This window comes from Scyliorhinus torazame, chromosome 11, assembly GCF_047496885.1.
Source record: "Scyliorhinus torazame isolate Kashiwa2021f chromosome 11, sScyTor2.1, whole genome shotgun sequence".
Classification (NCBI taxonomy): domain Eukaryota; kingdom Metazoa; phylum Chordata; class Chondrichthyes; order Carcharhiniformes; family Scyliorhinidae; genus Scyliorhinus; species Scyliorhinus torazame.
Window position 1 is genome coordinate 239231569 of NC_092717.1, and position 26479 is coordinate 239258047.

A 26479-nucleotide genomic window follows, 5' to 3' on the forward strand; every position below is an offset into this window, starting at 1 on the left:
CATTACTAGTAAACAACAATTTATAACCGCACTGGGGAAAACAATTATAACTGCAACATGCCATGGCTGCATAATAGAACCACACAGGGTACACTCGTGTAACGTATTTGCTTCTAGATGTGCCTCAGAACAAGAGGTTTTAAATATGCCTTTGCCTTTCAAAATGATGTACTGCTGAAAGGCACCTCTGATAAGGTACCTGCAGGCTATTTCACTTCAGGAAATTGAATGTATGCATGTCATCAGGCGAAAGATAACCCACAATAGTTTTGGATATTCAAAAATAAAGCTGACAAGACTGTAAAAGTCCTTCTGTGGGAGAGACTGATGAAATCACGTTTAAATGGGTATCGGTATCTAGATATTTGACACCTAACTTGGATACGTTCCCGACATAGCGTCAGTCAAAGTTCAGTGCCAATTGGAAACCCCAGGTTACAACCAATCAATCGTAGAGTGGTGCAAGTCCAGAGGGTGGCCATTTAAAGTTGTCCCACTCCCAGGCTCTTCCTCCATATCCTTGCAATATTTTCCCTCCAACAGCAAACTTATTTCAATGTGTTTTATCAGCAAACTGTTTCAAGATCAAGGGATCAGCTTTGAGATGTTTGAGTAGCCACTGCTCCTCCTCGACCGATGGAAAGATAATTATTTTGGCTAGAAATTAAATTTGCGCATTGGAATAAGAGCCAGCTGGATAATAATAATCTTTATTGCCACAAGTAGGCTTACATTAACACTGCAATGAAGCTACTGTGAAAAGCCCCCAGTCGCCACACTCCGGTGCCTGTTCGGGTGCACAGAGGGAGAATTCAGAATGTCCAATTCACCCAACAAGCACGTCTTTCGGGACTTGTGGGAGGAAACCGGAGCACCCGGAGGAAACCCACACAAACACGGGAAGAACGTGCAGACTCCACACAGACAGTGACCCAAGCCGGGAATCGAAATTGAAATACGTTTCACACAGCCGGAACCCAGTTCTCAGTTAACATATCAAACCCAACCTCCAATTTAACGATTTGGCTTTCAAGAGGATGGTACCAGCAGAGTGCTGGTACTTGCGGTTATTCTTACGGTACAACCGCCTGCCTTTTAACTACATAGATTTTGCTGCATTGGTAACAAAATGGGATAATTGATGACAGCCACAGCTATTTTGATTATGATATAGGGCAGGTTGTGGCGATTAATCAGCTTCTATTGCTATTTCTTCTTTTGATTATCAAATACCCAGTTTACTTTGTCCAATTTTATCACGTGACTCACTCGCAATTAGAAAAAAAACACTCAACAGAATCACATACTTATTCCAGACCAGGCATCATCGACAGGGCTGGGAGCGGGCTTAGCATCCCAGTGAGGATCAGCGGTGCTCGGCTGAGAGGCTGGCTCGCTGGCGGTACCTGAAAAGGGGAGGGAGGAGGAAATTATACATGATCAAACGGGGATGAAATTAGAGGTCTCAAAGATAAATGCTCAAACTGAGAATCCATTTGTATTCTTGATTTTGGTTGACTGCTGGGGATTCTTGCGAAGAAGAAATGTGAAATGAAGCAACTTTTTTTGCTTTCAGCAAAAACATTCGCAGCATTTACTTTTCGATAAAATAGGAGCGCACGACTAAAACGCAGAATGCTAAACAATAGCAAGGGCTGAGGGCGATCTTGGCTGCGACCCAACTATTCCTCCAAAAACATTTTTTTTTTTTTTTTAAATGGAGAAAGATTTAGCAAAGTGTTTGACTGGGGACATCAGATAATCACAGCTGACTACAATTCTGGAAATCAAATGTGGGGGAGAAATTGACCTCCATCATGTCGGAGTCCATAACTCTGTAGGTTCATAGAATTTACAGTGCAGAAGGAGGCCATTCGGCTCATCGAGTCTGCACCGGCTCTTGGAAAGGGCAACCTACTTAAGCCCACCCCTCCATACTATCCCCGTAACCCAGCTAATCTTTTTTTTTGGACACCAAGAGCAATTGATCATGGCCAATCCACCTAACCTGCACATCTTTGGACTGTGGGAGGAAACCGGAGCACCCGGAGGAAACCCACGCAGACATGGGGAGAATGTGTCTGAGGAGATGTACGAGGCAAGTTTTTTTTACACAGAGGGTAGTGGGTGTCTGGAACTCGCTGCCGGAGGTGGTGGTGGAAGCAGGGACGATAGTGACGTTTAAGGGGCATTTTGACAAATACATGAATAGGATGGGAATAGAGGGATACGGACCCCGGAAGTGTAGAGCCAAATGGCCTCCTTCTGCACTGTAAATTCTATGAACCTACAGAGCTAGATTTTAGTTTAGACGGGCAGCATGGCCCGCACAGGCTTGGAGGGCCGAAGAGCCTGTTCCTGTGCTGTACTTTTCTTTGTTCTTTGAGAACATGCAGACTCTGCACAGACAGTGACCAAAGCCAGAAATCGAACCTGGGACCCTGGAGCTGTGAAGCAACGGTGCTAACCACTGTGCTACCGTGCTGCCCATTGTGGTTATCACACCCAATGAATATCCGAGCATTTAAAAAATCTGATGAGTGTTTCTCTCTCTGCCTCTCCTTCAGGCAGCATGTTCCGGAGCCACGCTTGGTGAATGACCTATTACTCTAATCTAAGCCCCACTATGCTCTTTTTATTCATTCATGGGATTCGGGTGTCACTGGCCGGGCTAATATTTGTTGTCCAACCCTAAATGCCCTTGAACGGAGTGTCTCGCTCGGCCATTTCAGCGGGCAGTTCAGAATCAAACACATTGCTGTGGGTCTGGGGTCACATGTCAGCCAGGCCAAGCAAGGATGGCCAATTTCCTCCTCTAATTAGTGAACCAGATGAGATTTTGCAATAATTGACTATGGTTTCATGGTCACTATAAGGGTGAATTCAAATTCCATCATCTGCTGTGGTAGGTTCCCCAGTGTTATCTTGGGTCTCTGAATTACTTGTCCAGTGACAATACCACTACTCCGCCACCTCCCCAGGTTGAGCTCTCTGCTAACGGAACCAGGCTCTTCTTATTCACTTCATTGGGCCTCAACTGGAATGTTATCTAATGAATTATTTAATTAAGCAAATGAAGAGTTGGAAGATTAATTAATGTGTTGCTTGAGTTTTGTGTTTCTCTTTTTAATCATAAGCAAGAGATTTGCTGCGGACAGAATATAAAGAGCCTCAGGCATTCAAAGTCACTGGTGCCAATATTTAAGGGCTCAGCTGCTCCTCAAGGTCTGGACGGCATTTAAAAAATACATATACACATCTGTAAAAAGCTGCCTGCCAAGTTTGTTTTGACCAAACTTGGCACCTTGGACTATTGGGAAAGTGAATCCATTTACAAAAGGGACGAGTCGTACACAAATATTTTCCCCAGTTTTACAAACCTGCCACTTATTTTGAAACATTACTACGATTTAACCTTTCTCAGCTCCTTCTCCGTTCTAAAGGAATACAGGAGGATAGGAACAGGAGAAAGTCATTTGTCCCCTTGAGCCTGACGTGACATTCAATTAAATGATCGTCGATCTGTGCGTCAACTCCATGTCCTTTAATGGTATTCATAGAAGGACAGGGGAGCTGTGTGTGTCCAGCCCAACACTAATGCCTCAACCAACATAACAAACAGTTTATCTGCTTACTTCTCACGTTGCTAATTATCAGATCTTGCTATGTGCAAACTGGCTGCTGCATCTGCCTGCAGTACAATCGTGACTGCGGTTCAAAACTAATTCTTTGGTTTTGAAGACATCCATAGGACTACAAGACTTTTCACAAATTGAATTACTCCATTTCCACGCATATAAAACAATTTAGCAAAGGAAGGGGAAAAGAACGTTGTACTTCAATATTCAAGCGAATTCAGTTTTAAACACCCTCGAAGGAATTTCCACAACCAAGCGGAGTGATTTTGAAAAGGGAAAGGGACATTTATCACATCAATATAGAATTTCAGATTCAGGAACTTCCAGAACATGTACAACCAAGGGCAGACAGAGAAAAGTTCCCTTTATTCTTCCCCAGCAAATTGTATTACTTTCAATAGGAGTTCAATATACCAGTTTGGAAATGTTCAACTGGTTACAATAAATAGCCATCACTCAGCCTCAAAAGTGGCATGATGGCTATGGTTCCGGATTAGTGGGGGTGGCACGGTGACGCAGCGATTCGCACTGCTGCCTCACGGCACCGAGGACCCTGGTTCGATCCCAGCCCTGGGTCACTGTCCGTGTGAAGTTTGCACATTCTCCCCACATCTGCGTGGGTCTCACCCCCACAACCCAGGGTAGGTGGATTAGCCACACTATAATTGCCCCTTAATTGGAAAAAAAAAATTATCGGATTAGTAAGGCAGCAAGCCCAGACTAATGATCTAGGGACAAAAGAGTTCAAAACCCACCACAGCAGCTGGTGGAATTTAAATTCAATTAATTAAATAAATCTGGAACTAAATGCCAGTGTCAGCAACGTTGACCACGTACCTGCAATATCGTCATTAAAAAACCAGTCTGGTTCACCAACACCCTTTTGGGGAGGGAATCTGCTCCCCTTATACAGCCTGGCCTACCCCAGCAACATGGTTGACTCTTACCTGCCCTCCACTCAGTTGTATTCAAGGCGGCAGCCTGCTACCAACTTCTCAAGAGCAATGAGGGATGGCCAATAAATGCTGGCCTTGTCCGTGATGCCCACACACTGTGAAGTATTTAAAACAGACTGGCAGGCTTACAGGTACTGATGCTAGGAGCACAAAGATTAAATAAAAATCTAAAACTTATTCCAGCAGAATGTAATGCATCTAAAAGGGCTCCCTGACAAAACACAGCAAAGGCCAAAGATGATGCAATACATGAACAGTTTTATAAGTAATATTGCGTAAGACTCGTATCTCGTCCTACATGAACAAAACAGTGAATTCAAAACAGTTTTCAGACCACAAAATAAATATTTACTGGCCACTGCAGTTTTCGCTCCCACAGTAGAGAAAGGAGGTTTCTGCTCTGAGGTATTGACCCTGTCATTGACACCAGCCCAAGCCCCTGAAATGAAGAACAAAATATGCATTTACATTAATGAGTTTTTTCTGGAAAAGACAGAAAAACTTGTATTTGTGTTAAACATTGCAAAGTGTGTCATAGGATCAACAAAATCTTACACCAAGCCACGGAGAGATATCAGGACAGGTTTCAAGAGGTGTCTTAAAAAGTAGGAACCTGGATAGGCACTTGAAGCAAACAAACTTGCAGAGTTACATGGATAGAGCGGAGTAATGGGACCGACTGGACTGCTCAAGAGTGAGCTGGCAGGGGCTTGTTGGGCTGAATGGCCACCTTCTGTGGCGTAATGGCTCCAAGACAGGGAGATACAAGTGAGAAACAAGGACACAAATAACTGAGAGGTCACATTCTTGCGCTAATAGTCAAGTAAAACCAGAAGTTACACACCGAGGACAGAGCCCCAAGCTGTGCTGTCAGCAGCAGATAAATTAGCCAAATTAAAAAAGGTATTGCCAGCACTAGGAGGCTTCTGCCTCGTCACAAAATGCTGGAGGAGTCAGTTTAATTCCACTCCCCACCTCAGTCAGCAAGTTCTCTTCAGTTGGCCTCCTGGACAACAGAAAATTCTGAGGTATACATGCTGCCTTGTCTCTGCTCAAGCTTCTAAAATGGTCCAGATCTGAAGCGAAAGATGATCAGAGTCAATTTGGCAGCACCAAAATAGACTTGCAAGCACTATTTTTTTCTTGAAATAGTTAAATCTATTGACCTCTCAGTTACTTTTTCCAACTCCAAAGTTTTTAAAATGTCAGATTGCACTGCGTATTTCCAATTTAAAATGTCTTTGAAGCCTGAAAACGCAAAAAATAACGATTTTTTAAAAAACCATAAGAGTTTATTTTCAGACAAACAGAAAAGTGTGGGACAGGAAACCTTGCACACTATACACTGCATGCCCAAAGTTCCTAACCTTAGCCTGAAGATTGAGAATCAAGTGCAGAGTGTACTGATGAAGGATCACAGATCTGGAATATTACCTCGTTTCTCGGCATGGTGGAACAGTGGTTAGCACTGCTGCCTGCCTCACAGCTCCAGGGACCCGGGTTCAATTCCGGCCTCGGGTGACTTGTCTGTGCGGAGTCTGCACGCTCTCCCCGTGTCTGCGTGCGTTTCCTCCGGGTGCTCCGGTTTCCTCCCACAGTCCAAAGATGTGCAGGTTAGGTGGATTGGCCATGCTAAATTGCCCCTTAGTGTCCAAAAGGTTAGGTGTGGTTACTGGGATAGGGTGGAGGCGTGGGCTTAAGTGGGGTGTTCTTTCCAAGGGCCGGTGCAGACTCGATGGGCTGAATGGCCTCCTTCTGCACTGTAAATTCTATGATTTTCTCTACACAGATACTGCCAGACCTGCTGAGCTTTTCCAATATTTTCCGCTTTTAATTTATTCATTGTCCCGTTCATGGTTACAAAAAAGCAGGTGAGGGAACACATGCGCAAAGGGGAGATGATGGTGCAGTGGTAATGTTACTGGACTAGTAAACCAGAGGCCCATTTTAATGCTCTGGGGACACAAATTCATTAATAAATCTAGAATATAAAATTAATCTCCGTAATAGGGACCATGAAACTATCATTGATTTTCTAACAACGCATCTGGTTCATCAATGCCCTTTCAAGGAGGAACTCTGCCATCCTTTACCCTGTCTGGCCGAAATGTGACTTCAGTTCCACAGTAATGAGACTGATTCTAACCTGCCCTCTGAAAGGGTAATTAGGGATGGGCAACAAATGCTGGCTTTGTCATGTTTGCTTGGTTTATGATCTTGTACACACCTTGTACAAAAACTTAGACTCCCAATTCCACTTGTATATTTTAGTCTCGAGCAAAATCCAAACTTGTAGTCCCAAAGATCACCCAAGCTTTCATTTCATACAAACACTTCACCCCGATTAACAAAAGCAGCACCTCAAACTACCCGGGTTTCCTCCCAATTTTCTGCTGTTTCCAGCTCTTGTTTATCGGAGCTAAAAAGCATTTGAAAGGAACCCAGTAATCGATGAAAAAGATCTTTTGGAAAATATTTTGGAGCCAGGTCAGAGAATAAAGCAGGCAACTTCACATCTTTCCTGAAGTGTGTGCCCAGAATTGTCCACATGGCTCTAACCGAGGTCTAAGCTGTGATTGGTAGAGGTCTTAGAAATGATGCAGGGGAGGTTTAACAGGGACGAGGGATTGCAAGAGTTTAGGACTGCTCTTCTTGGAACAAAGAAATCCAAAAGGGTAGGGCGGCACAGTAGGAGTGGTTAGCACTGTAGCTTCACAGCATCAGGGACCCGGTGTCAATTCCCGGCTTGGATCACTGTCTGTGCGGAGTTGGCACGTTCTCCGTGTCGGCGTGTTTCCTCCGGGTGCTCCGGTTTCCTCCAGAAAATCCCGAAAGATGAGCCGTTAGGTCAATTGGACATTCAGAATTCTCCCTCCGTGTACCTGAACAGGCACCGGAATGCGGCGACTAAGAGATTTTCACGTAACTTCACTGCAGTGTTAATGTAAGCCTACTTGTGACAATAATAAAGATTATTTTTTTCAAAAAGAGGTTCTCACAATGATGAGAGATTTGGATGAGTCGGGAGAGAAAAAAATACTCTCTCTGGTTCAATAACCACAGGTCATTTGTATAATACATAATAATAATCTTTATTGTCACAAGTAGGCTCCTTTCCTAAATAGCTAGATGTTAATAAAATTAATAACCAGATTCACATATATCGTAAATTGTACTGAAAGAATTTAAAAAGTCAATCCCAAGCTATGTTCAAACGACTTGAATTGAAATAGGAACAAAGTTTGTGAGTTTTTGATTTTGATGTCTTCAGTCACGTACAGAAGCCACTTGCTCAATCTCAACCTTCCATTCATTACACAGTTTTTTTTCATCTTTGGTTACATTAATAGTAAAGGACATCTTTTGGCGTATTATTTTTACTGAAAGAGAATATCGCCATAGTCCCAGAGGACCATAAACTGCTCTCCCCTTTTTGAGAGAGCTGACTGGTGAAGATTTAACATGAGGATCACCACACCTCAGGCGAGGGGGAAAGTTGAGAAGACGGGGCCTTCATGAATGATCTCAGGTACGGGAATCAAACCCACGCTGTCGGCATCGCTCCACGTCACAAACCAGCCATCCAGCCAACTGAGCTAACCAGCCCCTGACTTTTACGATAGTGCAGTCCAAGATAGCAAGTGGTTCACCCCTAATGGAGGGCAGCACAGTAAAACCTGACCGCATTTCACTTCACACTTTGCAGTAGATGACGTTCAACAATATTAATTACCCCTCTCTAGTCCTGGCTGAGCCCAAATGATTAGGAAGAGAGTCCGGGAACCCTTTGTTCTATGTCGATCAGTGACATTTACAGACAAAAGGGTATTTCGAGAAACACACAGGCATTGAAAAGACACACAGAAGACACAAAAGTCTTCAAATCGCATTAAAATTAAATAATTTCTATTCCTCTCATGTTTAATTTAGTTTCAATTAAGAGACACACGATTCAACACTCACCAATGCTGGGGAAAAGTGCATGCTCACTCCAAGTCTTATCGACTAAGGGTACTGCCCATTCTTTTGCCTCTGCATTGGTACCACTGCCTTCCTGTCCCCAAGCTGGCTGGTCCGGGCTCCTTTTTGCATTTGCCAATACTGGGATTTGTCGCCATTTTTCGTCTTTAGTTGCATTAATCTGAGTGGGCACTTTCGCTGGAACATCACACCAGCCTCCTCCATTCACTGTCAGCTGTTCACCCCACCCGGGAGCAACTTGGGGGGGAAAAAAAAGAATACACATCAACGAGCCTTATTCAGAGTCAGAAAATTGACCTGGCCTGAAGGAGTGGCTGTGTTTATCATCATTTGTTTTACCAACGAGGCATTTAAAATGCATTTTAGAACTGAAACCTGCACCAAATTTATTGATACTAAAAACAATTCCAAATTAGTTGCACATATTTATGAATCCAATAATAATCCAAGTAAATTATTCCTTTCCTGAAAAGATTTTCCATATATACGGCATAATTGGTCTGATTGGTCACACTTTTTTTTATTGGTAATTGCTAACCATTGGTTATGAATATTACGAAGAGTAAATTATTTTAAAAAGTTGAAATAATTTAACCTTTCCTTCGCAACATTTGTTCGTTGTGGCCCAGGAACACACTTGCCTCCAACGCCACAGGTTTTGGAGCCCCACTCCAAAGCCTTGAAAACAAAGCTCTTGAGCTGTCTTGCCCAAGTGTAATATGGAGGGTGGCTCGCACTGCCAGAGACACCGGGCGGGATTCTCTGGTCCGCCAGTGCATTTTCCTGGGCGGCGCACCCTCGCCGGCAGCGGGACGCTCCGTTCACGCCACCTGCCAATGGGAATTCCCGTTGTGGCCTCCCCATACCGCTGGGAAACCCCGCGGGTGTGGGTACGCTGCTGGCACAAAAGGAGAATCCTGCCGGCGGAGAATCCAGCCTATCGTCTTTCAGATGAGACAAGTCTCCCATTGTTATCTCAGGTGGACACACGAGTTCCCAGGACACTATTACAAAGGGCGAGCAGGGTAGTTATCCTCAATGATCGGCCAATGCTTATCCCTCGATCACTAAGCAGGCTATCTGTTCAGACTCTCATTGTCATTGGTGGGGAGCTTGCCATGTACAACTTGGCTGCCACATTTCCTATGTTGCAAATTACTAGATTTCAAAAGTAATTCAATTGCTTATGGAGTGCTTTGGGAGATCCTGAGATGGTGAAAGACACAGCAGAAAATCATGCCTTTGCTCTTTGAACTTAGTGCCCCAAAATACTAATCCATCACACACCAGCTTGGGGTGCTGGATAATTTTCCTGCATTGCAGGATTTCCATCCATTGTATTTATCATCATTAAGTCCTGACTCTACTGACTAACCTGCAGTTTCTGCACCTTTGGTCTTCCGAGGGGCCAGCCCAGTTGAGGCTGTTGTGTGTTGTGGCGCAGGAACAGCTTCTGATCCAACTGTGGCTACACTAGAATCCACAGCAGAAGTTTCATTGATGCCTTTATCGCGTCTGCGCTGTTGACGTTTTTCGCGGCTACTGATTTTGGTTTCCCAAGCCCCTGTAAAAGAACCAGAATGAAACATTTGGATAAATATTTGAAAAAAAAAAAAGTGCTTTGAAAAAAACATGACTCTCAAAAGAGAATTGGGTAAATACTCAAAATGGAAAAATGTGCATGCCATGGGGAAAGGGCAAGGAGACTGGGACTAATTAGATTGCTTATTCAGAGAGTCAACACTCACAAGATGGGCCAAACCGCTTCCCTTTTGTAATGTCTCAATGCACAATTGTATGGGGAAATGAGACTCAGTAGACGATGCTTTCAAATAATGTGGCACTAGTTGCAATGGACCTCCTTCCACATTGTACAACCCTAATGGTGTTATGATGTTACCCGTTAAAGTTACAATTTACCAATATTTCCGACGCAGAAAGCCTAAACGTGGACAAGTTTTTAGGTATCTGACTCAATACCTAAATCTAAGCTAGCAGAAAGCAGAAAACTTTACTATGATTTTGGATGCAATTATTGAACTGTACTGATCCAATCAGTTAACTCGCTGTTCCAGTCTAAAATACTGGATTAAAATACTTTGTTTTGACAGATGATGTGTCAGTTTAAAGTGCTACACAACCTTAAGACAGTTTCTCTGATGTTTTTATTAAATATTTCTGTACAGTAAAGCAATCGCACTGTTGGCACAATATGTTCCAAAATAACAAAATCAACACATGTTTTACGGATTAATATTTGGTGGACCTTGAAGAGTGCTGCCTTTGGCAAGCTGTTTTGTTACAAGAGCTTGGACAAGAGCAAGTTAGGAGTCAGAAGGTGTCGGGAAGAAGGAAGTGATTGTGTGGCGAGCTTATAAACTGATATGGAAGTAAAAATGTGATAACCACCACCCACATCCAGTATGGATACAGCCGAGGGTAAAAAGGAATTACTGAGCTGAACAGCTGTCAGGCGTGGCTCAGTGGGTAGCACTATCGTCTCTGAGTCAGCAGGCTGTGGGTTTAACTTCCATTCCTGAGAGGTGAATACATTATCCTGACTGACGTACCACTGGAATGTCAGAGAAAACACTGCACCCGTTGGAGATGCTGGTTATTTTCCAGTCTTGAGCAAAGTATTGAGTAGTATTTCCTACGGTTTAGTATTAAGACCAGTGCTCTTTTTGATATACATGGACTTGTGCACAGGGGGTATCATTTCAAAGTCTGCAGATGACACAAATATCTGGAAATGCAGTGAGTACAGTCGCAGACTTTAGGAGGGCAGAGACAAGACGGTGATGACACCCAAGAGATGAAACTTAATGTAGAGACAGTCAAGGGGAGAATTACTCAATTTTGAAGTGTTTTGATAGGTAGAAACTGTTTTAGAACTGGGAGAGAGGAGGAGGAGGAGGAGGGGGGGGGGAGAGAGGAGGAGGAGGAGGAAAAGGGGAGGAGGGAGAGAGGGGAGAGGAGGGGGGAGAGAGAGAGGAGGAGGAGGGGGAGGAGGAGGAGGAGGAGAGAGGAGGAGGAGGGGGAGGAGGAGGAGGAGGAGGAGGAGGAGAGGGGAGGAGGGGGGAAGAGGGGAGGAGGGGGGAAGAGAGGAGGAGGGGGGAAGAGAGGAGGAGGAGGAGGAGGGAGAGAGGGGAGAGAGGAGGAGAGAGGAGGAGGAGGGGGAGAGAGGAGGAGGAGGGGGGAGAGAGGAGGAGGAGGAGGGGGGAGAGAGGAGGAGGAGGAGGGGGGGGGAGAGGAGGAGGAGGGGGGGAGAGGAGGAGGAGGAGGGGGGGGAGAGGAGGAGGAGGAGGGGGAGAGAGAGAGGAGGAGGAGGAGGGGGGAGAGAGAGAGGAGGAGGAGGAGGGAGAGGGGAGGAGGGGGGGAGAGAGAGGAGGAGGAGGAGGGGGGAGAGAGAGGAAGGAGGGGGAGGGAGGGGAGGGAGGAGGGGGAGGAGGGGGAGGGAGTTGCAATGGAAATTTAATAAATAAAGTTATGATGATCTGGAATGCATTGCCTGAAAGGGTGCCAAAAGCAGATTCAACAGTAACTTTGAAACACAAATTAGATACATACTGGAAAAGGAAAGGGCTATATGGAAAAAAACAAGCCTGCCAAATTAATTGGATACTTTCTCAAAGAGCTGGCACAGTCACAGTGGGCCAAATGGCTTCCGAGGGGCTGGTTTAGCACACAGGGCTAAATCGCTGGCTTTTAAAGCAGACCATGCAGGCCAAAGCAGCACGGTTCAATTCCCGTACCAGCCTCCCCGAACAGGCGCCGGAATGTGGCGACTAGGAGCTTTTCACAGTAACTTCATTGAAGCCTACTTGTGACAATAAGCGATTTTCATTTCATTTCATTTCATACACACAAACCACCTCATTTTGCTGAATGAATGTAGTCTTCTAAATCACCCTGTGGGGTCCTGTGCTCACAAGGGATGGGGGCAAGGAGAGCAATGTTAGAGGTGACAGAGAGACATGGTTTGCTGTTGCCAAGGGCACTGTTCTTTTGGAATGGCAAAAGGGGCATTGCGCTGGAGGGGATAGAAATGGCGAAGGATGATCTGTCGAATGCAGACAATCTGAAGCAAACCTGTGCAAAAGATTTAAATTACAATCTATTCCGACTGGATTTATACCAGAAAACATGGAATGCTGAGAGTTTTAACAACCGCCATTCCACTAGGATACGGGTTACCACACCTTAGCAGAGAAAGACGCATTTTCCAATCGAGTGCATTGTGAATGTGAAGTCCCAAAATAACAAGTATACTTTCTCTTGGGAACTGCAAATTACTCAAATCACTGCTTCGATCTTGTACATGAATTTCATGAAAGCCGTTCCCATCACACTTTAAAAAAAAAGAGGCCCTTCAAAAAAAAACATTTCTTGGTGTATGTGGCATGTTTAAGACAAAAATTGATACATTTCTGGATATAATGACATCAAGGGAAAAGGAGATAGTGCAAGAAAGTGGCGTTGAGGTAAATGGTCAGCCATGATTTAGTTGAATGGCGGAGCAGGTACTTCAAAGAACAAAGAACATTACAACACAGGAACAGGCCTGTCGGCCCTCCAAGCCTGCACCGACCATGCTGCCCGTCTGAACTAAAATCTCCACCCTTCCAGGCTCCCACCACCCTCTGTGTAAAAAGACTTGCCTCATACATCTCCTTCGGGCTGAATGGCCGACTCTTGCTCCGGTGTACAAATTAAAATCAAATTTCATTACCGAGTAGCCCAAGGTTAACAAAACAAGATAGATTATCAATTCTCAAGTTAGAATGGCTATTTGCTTTCCATGCAACATCAACACGACAAGATTTTTTCTAAAAATAAAGAACAGTCCATTTTCAAACACCCCACTTGGTACTGGCCTCCTGAGTGAGGAAGGAATCCATCACATTTGAAGCTGGATACCAAAATTTGACTTCTGCATTCACCTTAGTTCTACCACAATCGTACCACGGGGGGTTTAGCTCAGTTGGCTGGATAGCTGGTACGTGATGCAGAGCGAGGCCAGCAACGCGGGTTCAATTCCCGTACCGGGTGAGGGTATTCATAAAGGCCCCGCCTTGCCCCTCGCCTGAGGTTTGGCGATCCTCAGATTAAATCACCACCAGTCAGCACTCCCCCCTCAAAAGGGGAAAGCAGCCTATGGTCATCTGGGACTATGATAATTTTACTTACTGAACACAGGGAGGCAACACAGGATAGGAATCAGGGTTAAAATGGGGGGGTCAATAATATAAATAGAATTACTGCGGATGCTGGAATCTGAAACAAAAACAGAAAATAACAGACAATCTCAGCAGGTCTGACAGCATCTGTGGAGAGGGAAGGGAGCTAACGTTCCGAGTCTGGATGACTCTTTCCCAAAGTTGGGGTCAGCAGACACGCGCGGGGAGAATCGTATTCCCGTTCAGAAATAACGATGGGTCAGTTTCTTTTTTAAACTCAGCTTTCAATTGAAACTGGAGGTTTCCTGGCTAACCCATTGGGAGGGTTAAGCAAGAATCCAGCTGTTGCAGCCCACCATGGCAGCAATGATATTGGTCGGACCAGGAAAGGCATTTTACACAAAGAATGTGAGCCTGCAAGAAGACTGCAGAGTCAGTATTCTCAGAGACAACCTTATGTCATATGATGAGCCTGATAGGCAGAAAAAGATGAAACTGAATTAGCAATTGGAAGAGGTTTGGCAAAATATCCAAGCTAGTGAGACGCTGGGGTCATATTTGCAACAGAAGTTGGCAGCGGAGGAGCACGATGTCTGGGAATCTTGGGAGCTGAAGTCGAAACTGATGACCTCTGGTTGGATGGGATGGAGGCCGAACATGGCATATTGGAGCGGGAGATGAATTGTAGGTGCAGTTAATGGGCAAAGCAGGTGTAAAGAGAGGGAGAAGGAAAAAGTGTCCCGGCCAACAGTCTTTATATTCAAATTAAGAATCTTGAAGCACTAAGTGGAATAGAGGATCACGATGCAAACTAAGAGAAGCTTGGCTGTAGTCAGGGTGAAACGAGAAACTAAATATTCCTGACTAGGGGGAAAGAAAAGAGGGATGACATTACTTAATAAGACAATTAGAGCCATAATCAAAGGAACATTGTGAAGCTGATGGCAGTGAAGTATTCTATATGGGAATTGTTAAATGGAAGGTGGGTCCCATGAGGAGGAGAGTGTGCCACATTCGAGGCCACCTGCTCATGAATCACTGCCATGGGGAATGATGTTTCAAAGTACACCTGGCCACCCCAACCAGATCCTAGAGGCAGCAAATCAACGACAGCCCTCCGGGATCAGACACTGTGCCACTCCTTTTGAGTCTGTACATAAATCGTCTATCCCCAACTTGATGGGGGAAATTTATCTGTGGCAATGGCAGTGCCTTTGACGTTCAAACTAGTGGCATTTCCACTCTGGGGCAGGTCCAACGGACAAGCCACTCTTTCCCTGCCCATTAATATTGTTTTCCTGCGAGCATACAATCACTAATGATATAAAATAATGGTATCTTCAACCATGTAAAACAAAGTATGTTCTCCTTTACTTGCAGAATGCAAATGCCTCTCGTGAACACATTTGCAACCTAAATGGTCAACGTCTTAAAACGTGGTTGACCAGGGCTCAACCATCAACCGGCCAGTAACAGACAAAGCAGTCTACCTGAAAAGATCCATGGAAGTCAAAACGACCCAATCACCAAACTGCCCACTTCCATCTGGAGAGGCAATACCTCAAATTTATATACGTTTAGGTTCATGCACTGTGTATGACTGAAGGTGCAACAGTGGCATAATGTGCTTCCCTTGATTATCTGACCTCTGCAGTATCGCTCTGTCACATAGACGTCGAGATGGAGTTGCAGAATTAGTGAACAGACCGAGACAAAAAAATAATCATGTTGCCAATTCACACTTATTTTTCTGTCCACCAACAGCGCAAGTCCCTTCCAAGATAATCAATATGATCAACCTTTGCCACTTCCTCAACAAGCAGATTGAACATCCACAAAGAACTAAGCAAAGAACGAAGCATTGCTAACCTAGACGAGTATAGGAAGTGCAGGGACGAAGTCAAATAAGGAAATCAAAGAGAGGACATGAAAAAAGATTAGCAAGTTAAAGAAAACCCAAAGATTTTTTCCCAATATATTAATGGCAAAGGTTAGTTAAGGAAAAAGTGGGACCTATCAGAGATGAAGGAGGGAACGTGTGTAGATGCAGAGACTGTGGGAAGGGTTTTAAATTAATATTTTGTCTCCGCTTTACAAAGGAAATGGATGGTGCAGATATAATAGTCCAGGAAAGTTGATATGTCACCAGGACCAGACGGATTGTTTCTGAGGCTACTGAAGGTGGTCAGGCAGGAGATAGCAGATGCTCAGAGGATGATTTTGCAATCCTTTACTAGATATAGGAGAGGTATTGGAGGACTGGAGAAAAGCAAACGAGGTTCCTTTGTTTGAAAAGGGATTGAAGGAAATGCCAAACAATTATAGGTCAGTTAGCCTTGCGTCGGTGGTGGGCAAATTAGTAGATAGGATTAACTGTTACATAGAAAGGCATGGACTAGTCAGGGATAGTCAGCATGGATCTGTTAAAGGAAGGTCATGCCTTACAAATTCGATTGAATTATTTGAGTGACAAGAAGGGTGGATGAAGGTAAAGCAGTGGATGTGGTGTACATGGATTTTAGCAAGGCGTTTGACAAAGTCCCACATGGCAGACTAGTCAAGAAAGTGAAAGCCCATGGAATACAGGGCAATGTGGTGAACTGGATAAAAAGTTGGTTCAGTAATAGGAAACAAAAGGGTAATGGTTGACGGCGGTCTTTGCATTGGAAACTCGTTTCAAATGGTGTTCCACAGGGCTCGGTGTTGGTACCCTTACGATTTGTGTTATAGATTAATAATTTGGATGCGAACGTCGGGAGCATGATTGGGAAATTTGCAGACGACACAAAAATTGACCACGGCTTCAGAGCTGTGGCTCAGCTGGTAGCACTCCTGCCTTAGAGCCAGAAGGTTGTAGGTTCATGTCTCACCCCAGGACTTCAGCACAAATATCTCCTTTGACCCTCCAGTCAAAGAGCGCTCCATTATCAGCGGAGTCGTCTCTTTGATGAGATATTAAGTCAAGGTCCTATATGCCATCTTAGGCAGACGGAAAAGATCCCATATCACTATTTTGAAGAACGGTGGTGGGGGCGGGACGAAACATCCCAGATATCCTCGGTGTCTTCAACAATATTTATCCTGACTTCCGGTTGCGGCTATGCAGAGCTAAGTCGCACGTTCAGCAACTCCCGCTTGGAACGGACTTTTGGGCTCTTTTCAGGGCCCCCAACGGCATTTGTTCGACATTTCCTGGTGTGGGAAGAAGATTGAAATATTCCCCCGACAGTGTATGGCTTGGACCAGGAGCGGGGCGACTAAAAAAGTGGTGGTGAACCCAAAGAAAGTGCGAGGGAAGAAGAGCAAGACGGTGGAGGGCGGGGACCAGGCAGCGTGGATGCAGTGGGCGCAGGAGCAGCAGGAGGCTATCCAGCGCTGCTTCAGGGAGATCAAAGCGGACCTGCTGGAGCCGATGAAGGCTTCTATTGACAAGCTGCTGGAGACCCAGATGGCTGAGGGGGTGGCAATCCGCGAGGTCCGACAAAAGATCTCCGACAACGAGGACGAGATCTTAGGCCTTGCGGTAAAGGTGGAGGCGCACGAGGCGCTCCACAAGAAATGGCAGGAACGGTTCGAGGAGATGGAGAATCGGTCGAAGCGGAAGAATTTGCGGATTCTGGGCCTCCCTAAAGGGCTGGAGGGGTCGGACGTGGGGGCTTGTGGTCGGACGTGGGGGCTTGTGGTCACCATGTTAAACTCGCTGATGGGAGCGGGGTCCTTCCAGGGGCCCCTGGAGCTGGAAGGGGCCCATAGAGTGCTGGCAAGGAGGCCCAAGGCTAACGTGCCGTCGCGGGCGGTGCTGGTGCGGTTTCATCAGTTCGCTGATCGGGAGTGTGTGCTCAGGTGGGCCAAGAAAGAGAGGAGCAGCAGGTGGGAGGACGCGGAGGTTCGAATATACCAGGACTGGCGAAGAGGAGGGCCGGGTACAACCGGGCGAAGGCGGTGCAGCACAGGAAGGGGCTGAAGTTTGGCATGTTGCAGCCGGCGCGACTGTGGGTTACCTACAAGGACCGGCACCATTATTTTGAGTCTCCGGAGGAGGCGCGGGCCTTTGTTCAGGCCGAGATGTGGGACACAAACTAAGGGTCGGGATGGGTGGTTGGGGATTGCTGTTGGTGTGTTACATTTTGAGGGGGGGTTCTTTGCTCTTGTTTCTTTTTGGTTCGGTGTGGGTGGTTAGGGTGGGTTGGGCACAGTTGTGGTTGGGTCTGTCGGGTGGGCTCTTGGAGGGGGGTAAGTAAATGGAGTAGGAGTGGATGGCCGGTAGGGGGGATTGGGCCCCGCAGAGGAGGCTGAGGCCCGAGTCAGGGGTGAGGGGACTAGGCCTGTAAGAGGAGCTGCGTCAGAGGTGGCGGGGCCTGGCAGGTGGAAAGCGCGGGCTTTGTCCAGCGCTGAAGGCTGGAGGGGGCGGGGCCGGGGAAGTGAGGGTTGTTTCCCGCGCTTGGGATGGAAGAGGGAGGCGGAGAGCCTGCTGATGGGTAATGGAGGAGGGTATGTCCCACAATGGGAGGAGTCGAAGGAGAGGCGGGAGTGGCCGGGGTCAGCTGACTTGCAATGAGGGGAGAAAAGCAGCCAGGAGGGGTCCTAGCTGGGGAAGGAGGGGGGGGGGGGGGGGGAGAGAACCGGGTTGCTGCTGGTATGGTCAAGGGGGAGCTGGAGACAGTAGAGGGGGTTAGGACGGGGGTCTGCCGCCGTGGGGAACGGGCCGGGCGTGGGGTGCGGGCGCGTGGCTGGCCGAGGAGGGGTTATGGCTAGTCGGCAGGGGAGGGGGGGGCGGGTCACCCCTGATCCGGCTGATAACCTGGAATGTAAGGGGACTGAACGGGCTGGTCAAGTGGGCCCAGGTGTTCGCGCACCTGAAGGGGCTGAAGGCGGATGTGGTCATGCTCCAGGAGACACACCTGAAGGTGGCAGACCAGGTAAGATTGAGGAAGGGGTGGGTAGGTCAGGTGTTTCATTCGGGGCTGGATGCCAAAAATCGAGGAGTGGCGATCTTGGTGGGAAAGAGGATGTCGTTCGAGGCGTCGAGTATTGTGACAGACAATGACGGCAGGTACGCAATGGTAAGTGGTAAGCTGCAAGGGGAGAGGGTGGTGCAGGTCAATGTGTACCCCCCGAACTGGGACGATGCGGGTTTTATGCGGCGCATGTTGGGTCGGATCCCAGACTTGGAAGTGGGGGGCCTGATAATGGAGGGAGTGCTTTAACACGGTGTTGGATCCGGCACTGGATCGCTCCAGGTCTAGGACGGGTAGGAAGCTGGCGGCAGCTAAAGTGCTGAGGGGGTTTATGGACCAGATGGGAGGGGTGGTCCCTTGGAGATTTGCAAGGCCGGGGGCAGGGACTTTTCATTCTTCTCGCATGTTCATAAGGCTTATTCCCGGATCGACTTTTTTACTATGAGATAGCGAAAGTAGAGGATACCGAGTACTCGGCGATAGCCATTTCAGATCATGCCCCGCATTGGGTAGACCTAGAGCTGGGGGAGGAGGGGGACCAGCGCCCGTTGTGGCGCTTGGAGGTGGGGCTGTTGGTGGATGAGGTGGTGAGTGAGCGGGTCCGAGGAATAATAGTGAGATACCTGGAGACCAACGATAACGGGGAGGTCCGAGTGGGGATGGTATGGGAGGCGCTGAAGGCAGTGGTTAGGGGAGAGCTGATCTCCATTAGGGCCCACAAGGAGAGGAGAGAGCAGAGGGAGAGGCTGGTGGGGGAGATGGTGAGGGTAGACAGGAAGTATGCGGAGGTGCCGGAGGAGGGACTGTTGAGGGAGAGGCGTAGCCTCCAGGCCAAATTCGACCTGTTGACTACCAGGAAGGCGGAGGCGCAGTGGAGGAAGGACCAGGGGATGATTTATGAGTGTGGGGAAAAGGCAAGTCGGATGCTGGCGCATCAGCTTCGGAAGCGGGACACAGCTAGGGAGATCGGGGGAGTTAAGGATAGGGTGTGTGGTGCGGAGTGGGGTTGGCATCAATGGGGTCTTCAGGGACTTTTATGAGGAACTGTATCGAGCCCCCACTGGAGGGAGGGAGCGATGGGCCGCTTTCTGGGCCAATTGAGGTTTCCGAAGGTGGAGGAGTGACTGGTGGCGGGATTGGGGGCCCCGATTGGGCTGGAGGAGCTGGCCAAAGGGATAGGGAGCATGCAGGCGGGGAAGGCACCGGGGCCGGACGGTTTCCCGGTCAAATTCTACAAGAAATATGTTGACCTGTTGGGCCCCTTGCTGGTTAGGACCTTCAATGAGACAAGGGATGGGGGGGGGGGGGGCTTTGCCCCCGACGATGTCCCGGGCACTGATCTCCTTGATCCTGAAGCGGGACAAGGATCCCCTGCAGTGTGGGTCTTACAGGCCAATTTTGTTGTTAAACGTAGATGCCAAGGTGCTGGCGAAGGTCTTAGCCACGAGAATTGAGGATCGTGTGCCGCAGGTGATCCACGAAGACCAGACGGGGTTCGTGAAGGGGAGGCAGTTGAACGCGAATGTGCGGTGGCTCCTGAACATTATTATAATGCCGGCGAGGGAGGGGGAGGCGGAGATAGTGGTGGCGATGGACGCTGAGAAGGCCTTCGATAGGGTAGAGTGGGGGTACTTGTGGGAGGTGAAGAGGTTCGGGTTTGGGGAGGGGTTTGCCAGGTGGGTTAGGCTGTTGTACGAGGCCCCGATGGCGAGTGTGGCCACGAACAAGAGAAGGTCTGAGTACTTTCGGTTGCATCGAGGGACGAGGCAGGGGAGTCCCCTGTCCCCCTGCTCTTCGCACTGGCGATTGAACCCCTGGCTATGGCACTGATGGAGTCGAGGAACTGGAGGGGGCTGGTGCGGGGTGGGAAGGAGCATAGGGTGTCGCTCTATGCGGACGACTTGCTGCTATATGTGGCGGACCCGGTGGGGGGAATGCCGGAGGTAATGAGGATCCTCTGAGTTCGGGGATTTCTCAGGGGACAAGCTCAACATGAGGAAGAGCGAGTTGTTCGTGGTTCACCCAGGGGACCAGGAGAGGGGGATTGGCGAGCTCCCACTAAAAAGGGTGGAGAGGAGCTTCAGGTATTTGGTGGTCCAGGTGGCCAGGAGCTGGGGGGCCCTGCATAGACTTAATTTCACGAGGCTGGTGGAGCAAATGGAGGAGGAGTTCAAGAGGTGGGATGCATTGCCGCTGTCCCTGGCGGGTAGGGTGCAGTTAGTCAAGATGACGGTGCTCCCAAGGTTTTTGTTCCTGTTCCAGTGCCTCCCGATTTTTATCCTGAAGGCCTTCTTTCGGCGGGTCAACAGGAGCATTACGGGGTTTGTGTGGGCGCGAGGGACTCCGAAGGTGAGAAGGGTGTTCCTGGAGCTGAGTAGTGATTGGGGGGGGGGGGCGCGGCGCTGCCACTGCCCAACCTCTGTGGGTACTACTGGGCTGCCAATGCTGCGATGGTGCGCAAGTGGGTGATGGAGGGGGGGGGCTGCATGGAAGAGGCTGGAGACGGTGCCTTGTGAGGGTACGAGTCTGGAGGCGCTGGCAACGGCGCCGCTGCCGCTCCCTCCAATGAGGTATGCCACGAGCCCGGTAGTGGCGGCTACCCTCAAAATCTGGGGGCAGTGGAGGCGGCATAGGGGGGGGAAGTTGGGGCCTCGGTGTGGACCCCAATACGGGGAAACCACCGGTTTGTCCCAGGGAGAATATGTGGAGGGTTTTCGGGGTAGTGCAGGGCAGGGATAAGAAGGTTGGGTGACCTGTTTGTGGATGGGAAGTTCGCGAGCCTGGGTGAGCTGGAGGAGAAGTATGGGCTCCCCCCTGGGAACACCTTTAGATATTTACAGGTAAGGGCGTTTGCCAGGCGGCAAGTGGTGGAATTCCCGTGGCTGCTGCCACGCACAGTACAGGACAGGGTGTTCTCGGGGGGGTGGGTTGGAGAGGGTAAGATCTTGGAAACTTACCAGGTGATGCAGGAGGAGGAGGCGGCCTCGGTGGTGGAGTTGAAAGGTAAGTGGGAGGAGGAGTTGGGAGAGGAGATCGAGGAGGGGACATGGGCAGATGCCCTTGGGAGGGTGAACTCTTCCTCTTCGTGTGTGAGGCTCAGCCTCATACAGTTTAAGGTGCGGCACAGGGCACACATGACCGGGACAAGGATGAGCCGGTTTTTTGGGGGTGAGGACAGGTGTGTTAGGTGCTCAGGGAGCCCAGCAAACCACACCCATGTGTTCTGGGCATGCCCACGCTGGAGGAATTTTGGAAGGGCGCAGCGAGGACGGTGTCGAGGGTGGTAGGATCTAGGGTCAAACCGGGCTGGGGGCTCGCAATATTTGGGGTGGCAGAGGAGCCGGGAGTGCAGGAGGCGAAAGAGGCCGGTATTCTGGCCTTTGCGTCCCTGGTAGCCCGGCGAAGGATTTTTCTTCATTGGAAGGATGAGAGGCCCCCAAGCGTGGAATCCTGGATCAATGATATGGCGGGGTTTATTAAATTGGAGAGGGTGAAATTCGCCTTAAATTATGGGGATTGACATATCTTGTTCATTATTGTTTATTGTTGATGGGTGTAAATGTGGGAGAAAACGTGAAAAAGGAGAATTTAAAAAAAAAAACTTTTTTAAAAAAAAGAAATTTGCCTTAAGGGGATCGGTACAAGGGTTCTTCAGGCGGTGGCAACCGTTCTTGGACTTCATGGCAGAACGGTAGACAATGGTCAGCATTGATATGTTGTTGATATTGTGTGAAAACCTCAATAAATTTTTTTATTTTTTTAAAAAAAACAATATTTATCCTCAAATGCTTTCTGCTCATTATCTTATTGCTATGTGGGACATGGCAGTTCAACATTTGGCTGTTGAACAACAACAAAGAACAGTACAGCATAGGTACAGGCCCTTTGGCCCTCCAAGCCTGTGCCGACCATGGTACGTGCCTAAACTAAAACCATATGCACTTACGAAGTCCGTATCCTTCCATTGCCACCCTATTGATATATTTGTCTAGATGTCCATTAAATGCCACTATCATATTTGCTCCCACCACCTCCCAGTCAGCACGTTTCAAATACTGACCACCCTCTGTGTAAGAAAAAAAACTTGCCTCGCACATCTGTTCTAAACTTCTCCCCATGCACTTTAAACCTATGTCCTCTAGTACTTGAGTCTCGTACCCTAGGAAAGAGCATCGGACTATACATTCTGTCCATGCCACTCAATCTTGTAGACCAAGACAAGAGCAGTTGAGCAAAATGTGCAGAGTGTTGGCAGGAAGTAGGAAAATGTCAATGCAATTAGGGACAGATTAAGATTTTCTTCGAGCAATACAGGTTCTCTTTTCTTTACTCTTCCAAAAGCAAAAGCAACATTCTTTTCCTCTTAGCTAAGCTGGTAACAGAAACCAGGTGAATAAATATTGCACACAAGAAACATCAAAAGCAACTCTCCTCCTGCTGTGGTTGCCAAAACAGGGCTCCATAATTGCCAGTAGCAAACAGTCCCTTATCGAACTGGCCATCCTTCCTGTACAGTCCAAAACAGGGAGTGTAGCCAGTACCAGTGGCTAGGAGTTAAAAAACTTCTCTCCATTAGCTTTCTCCCGTGAAAAATGTTGAGTTACACTCGGGTCTTAAAATCAAAGGAAAACAAAGATGCTTGCACCAAAAGGATCGGATACACAGGGAAAGATGTGACTTAATAACAGCCTCATAAACCATGGCAGACCAAATTTGATCAGGGCCATTGTGATTGTAACTGAGTATGATTCTGTTGGTTTGAATACAGACACTGCATCGGTTATTTCCAGTGACATTTTTTTCCACTGAACACTTGTTATTTGTTTTACTAGAATATTCCGGAATTTTGATTTATTTATTCGGTGCAGTGCCTCAGTCTGCTATTTAGTTTGTCCTTAAATTTTTGCACAGCTGCACAGTTTCAGTCGAGTGGAACCTAGCACTACAGCCTTTCAGAGATTCTTTCCATCCATAAGCAAGTATTTTTGAAAATAAACTTCACAGCAAAGTTAAACTTTAGGAAATTATTACAACACAGTTGATTTATAATTCAAACTAACAGATAATTTGAATTGAAACTGCACAAAAAATGGCTGTTATTTTTATTCGAGTTTGATCTTTCTACCACTTAGAAGGACAAAAACAGCAGGCACTTGTGAATATGACCGTCTGCATGTCCCCCTCCAGTTCCCTCACCGTCCTGACTTGGAACTATATTGCTGCTACTTCGGTGTTGCTGGATCAGAAAACCTGGAACTCTCTTGCTAACAGCACTGTGAGTGTATCTACACCCCATGGACTGCAAAGGTTTGAGACAACAACTCATCACCATCTTCTTAACCAAAGGTGGTCAATATAATAATCTTTGTCACAAGTAAGCTTAGATTAACACAGGAATTAAGTTACTGTGAAAAGTCCCGAGTCGCCACACTCCGGCGCCTGTTCGGTTACACAGAGAAAGAATTCAGAATGTCCAATTCACCTAACAGCATGTCTTTGGGACCTGTGGGAGGAAACCGGAGCACCCGGAGGAAATCCCACACAGACATGGGGAGAACGTGCAGACTCCGCACAGACAGTGACCCAAGTCGGGAATCGAACCTGGGTCCCTGGATCTGTAAAGCAACAGTGCTAACCACTTTGTCACTGTTCTGCACAATAAATGTTGGCCTAGCCAGTGACACCATAACCAAGCGAATAACAAAACTGCTTAATAGGAAATTAAAAATAATTGGAATTTGATATCCAAAAAGTAGACTATTGGTGAACAGAGAGACATAGCGTTGAAGCTTTTCATCTTGCACTCATCAGGACTAGCACAAGAATACCACATTTCAAACAATCACAACAATTTATATGGCAAGAGAAAAAGGTGCTGATTGGTTGGCAAGTCAAATCTGATTGGTGGAGGTGTTACCATGGGGAACTATAAGGCTTCCAAGCTCCCAGGTAATTCAAAAAGAGGGGCAAGGCTTGAACATGTGTCAGCATCACCCACCTTCATCAGGTTCTTTACCTTCAGCCCAGTTCTGTGGCTCATCTTGCAGTTGTTTCATCTCTGCCTTTGGCTTCTTCTTGTTTTTCTTTGTCTATCGAAAAGATCAAGGATTAGTTTTCTTTTTAAAACAAACAGCCGACTCTTTGCTCAGAGCTAGAGAAGATGGACGGCTTGAATCTATACTTGTGCCTATGAGGCACAAGTATTATGTGGCGTTTTCAGAAATGTTGATTATTCGTTTGAATAGCTGTACTGTTCTAAATAAAATACCCACCCCATTCCTGGAGTGTATACATAGAAAAAGAGGCCTATGCAGTGGTTATGTTCCACACGAGACTCCTCGCACTGAGCATTGCCTTCCATTCCTTTTGCCTGCATACGCGTCAGTACCAATGATATAAGCTTAAAAAAAAAGGGATGAGGTCCTAAAAGCAGAGTATAGGGAGTAAGGAAGACGTCGGACCTCAAAGGTAGTGATCTCAGGAATACTACCAAAGCCACTTGCTAGCCAGAGTAGAAATAGCAGGATATATCGGCTGAATAGGTGGCAGAAGAGATGGCGTGAGGGAAAGGCTTTCAGATTCCTGGGGCATTGAGACCTGTTACATCTGGACCGGGCTGCTGCCCTAAGGGGAGTATTTGCTGGAGTGGCTGTGGAGGGTTTAAACTAAAACGGCAGGGGGATGGCAGCCTATGCAAGGAGTCAGAGGAGGAGGAAACAAAGATAAAAACAAAAGACAGAAAGGGGAATAAGAAAGGTGATAGCCAGAGAAACCAAGGGCCAGATTCAAACAGGGTCGCAGTGAAAAATATTGGGAGTGAGACAAGCAATGTTAGCTCTGACAATGTGGAATCTACATAAGAACACCAAGGGGCAAAAAACATTAGTGGGCGCTGTATATATCCTCAAACTGCAGTGGCGTTGTTGGCATTAAACAGGAAATTAGAGACGCATGCGATAAAGCAACATCTGTAATTATGGGTGATTTTAATCTGCATATAGATTGGATAAATCAAATTAGCCACAATACCGTGGAGGAGGAATTCCTGGAGTGTATATGGGGTGGTTTTCTGGATCAACTAGAGAACAGGCCATCCTATATTGGGTACTGTATTACGAGGACGGAATCATTGGCAATCGAGTTGTGCGAGACCCTTTGGGGATGAACGACCATAATATATATGATAGAATTTTTCAAGATGGAGCGTGAATTAGCTGATTCAGAGACCAGGGTCTTGAATCTTAATGAAGGAAACTACGATGGTGTGAAGCGCAAGTTGGCTGTGATAGATTGAGAAACGTTATTTAAAGGGATGACAGTGGATAAGCAATGGCAGACATTTGACAATAGTTTTTTCCTGTCTGATACAAAATTAAAATGGGAAAGGTGGCCAATCTATGGATTACAAGAGGAATTAGGGATAGTATTTGATCCAAAGAAGCATACAAATTGGCCAACAAAAACAGAAGGTCTGAGTATTGGGAGCAGTTTAGAATTCAGCGGAAAATTCCAAGGGGGCACGGGATTGGAGGAGGGAGCTCTGTAGGTATAACATTACTCGTCGGTGGGGAGGGTGAAAGCGGATCTGACAAGGTGGGATGATCTCCCTCTGTCGCTGGCAGGTCGGGTACAAGCAATTAAAATTAACGTGTTGCCGCGATTCAGGTTTATTTTTCAGTGCCTGCCATCTTCCTGCCAAAGGCATTTTCCGAGGAGGTTGAAAAGATGATTATCTCATTTATATGGGGGGGGGGGGGGGTTAGGGT

The 26479-nt window shown here is 47.2% G+C and overlaps 1 protein-coding gene across 3 annotated transcripts in view; it reads right to left on the reverse strand.

The window, feature by feature from the left end:
* The window catches only part of LOC140385869 (protein LYRIC-like), a 96147-nt gene that overhangs the window by 19971 nt on the left and 49697 nt on the right, over positions 1-26479 (reverse strand). Inside the window, exons 3-7 of one of the 3 annotated variants that reach the window (XM_072468473.1) lie at positions 24730-24802; positions 9951-10139; positions 8558-8812; positions 4947-5033; positions 1308-1406 (exon numbers count right to left, since the gene is read on the reverse strand). In XM_072468473.1, coding sequence (XP_072324574.1) covers positions 1308-1406; positions 4947-5033; positions 8558-8812; positions 9951-10139; positions 24730-24802 — 703 coding nt within the window. Of the gene's footprint in view, positions 1-1307; positions 1407-4946; positions 5034-8557; positions 8813-9950; positions 10140-24711; positions 24803-26479 lie in introns of all 3 variants that reach the window. The other 2 variants (XM_072468472.1, XM_072468474.1) reach the window with 2 other exon arrangements.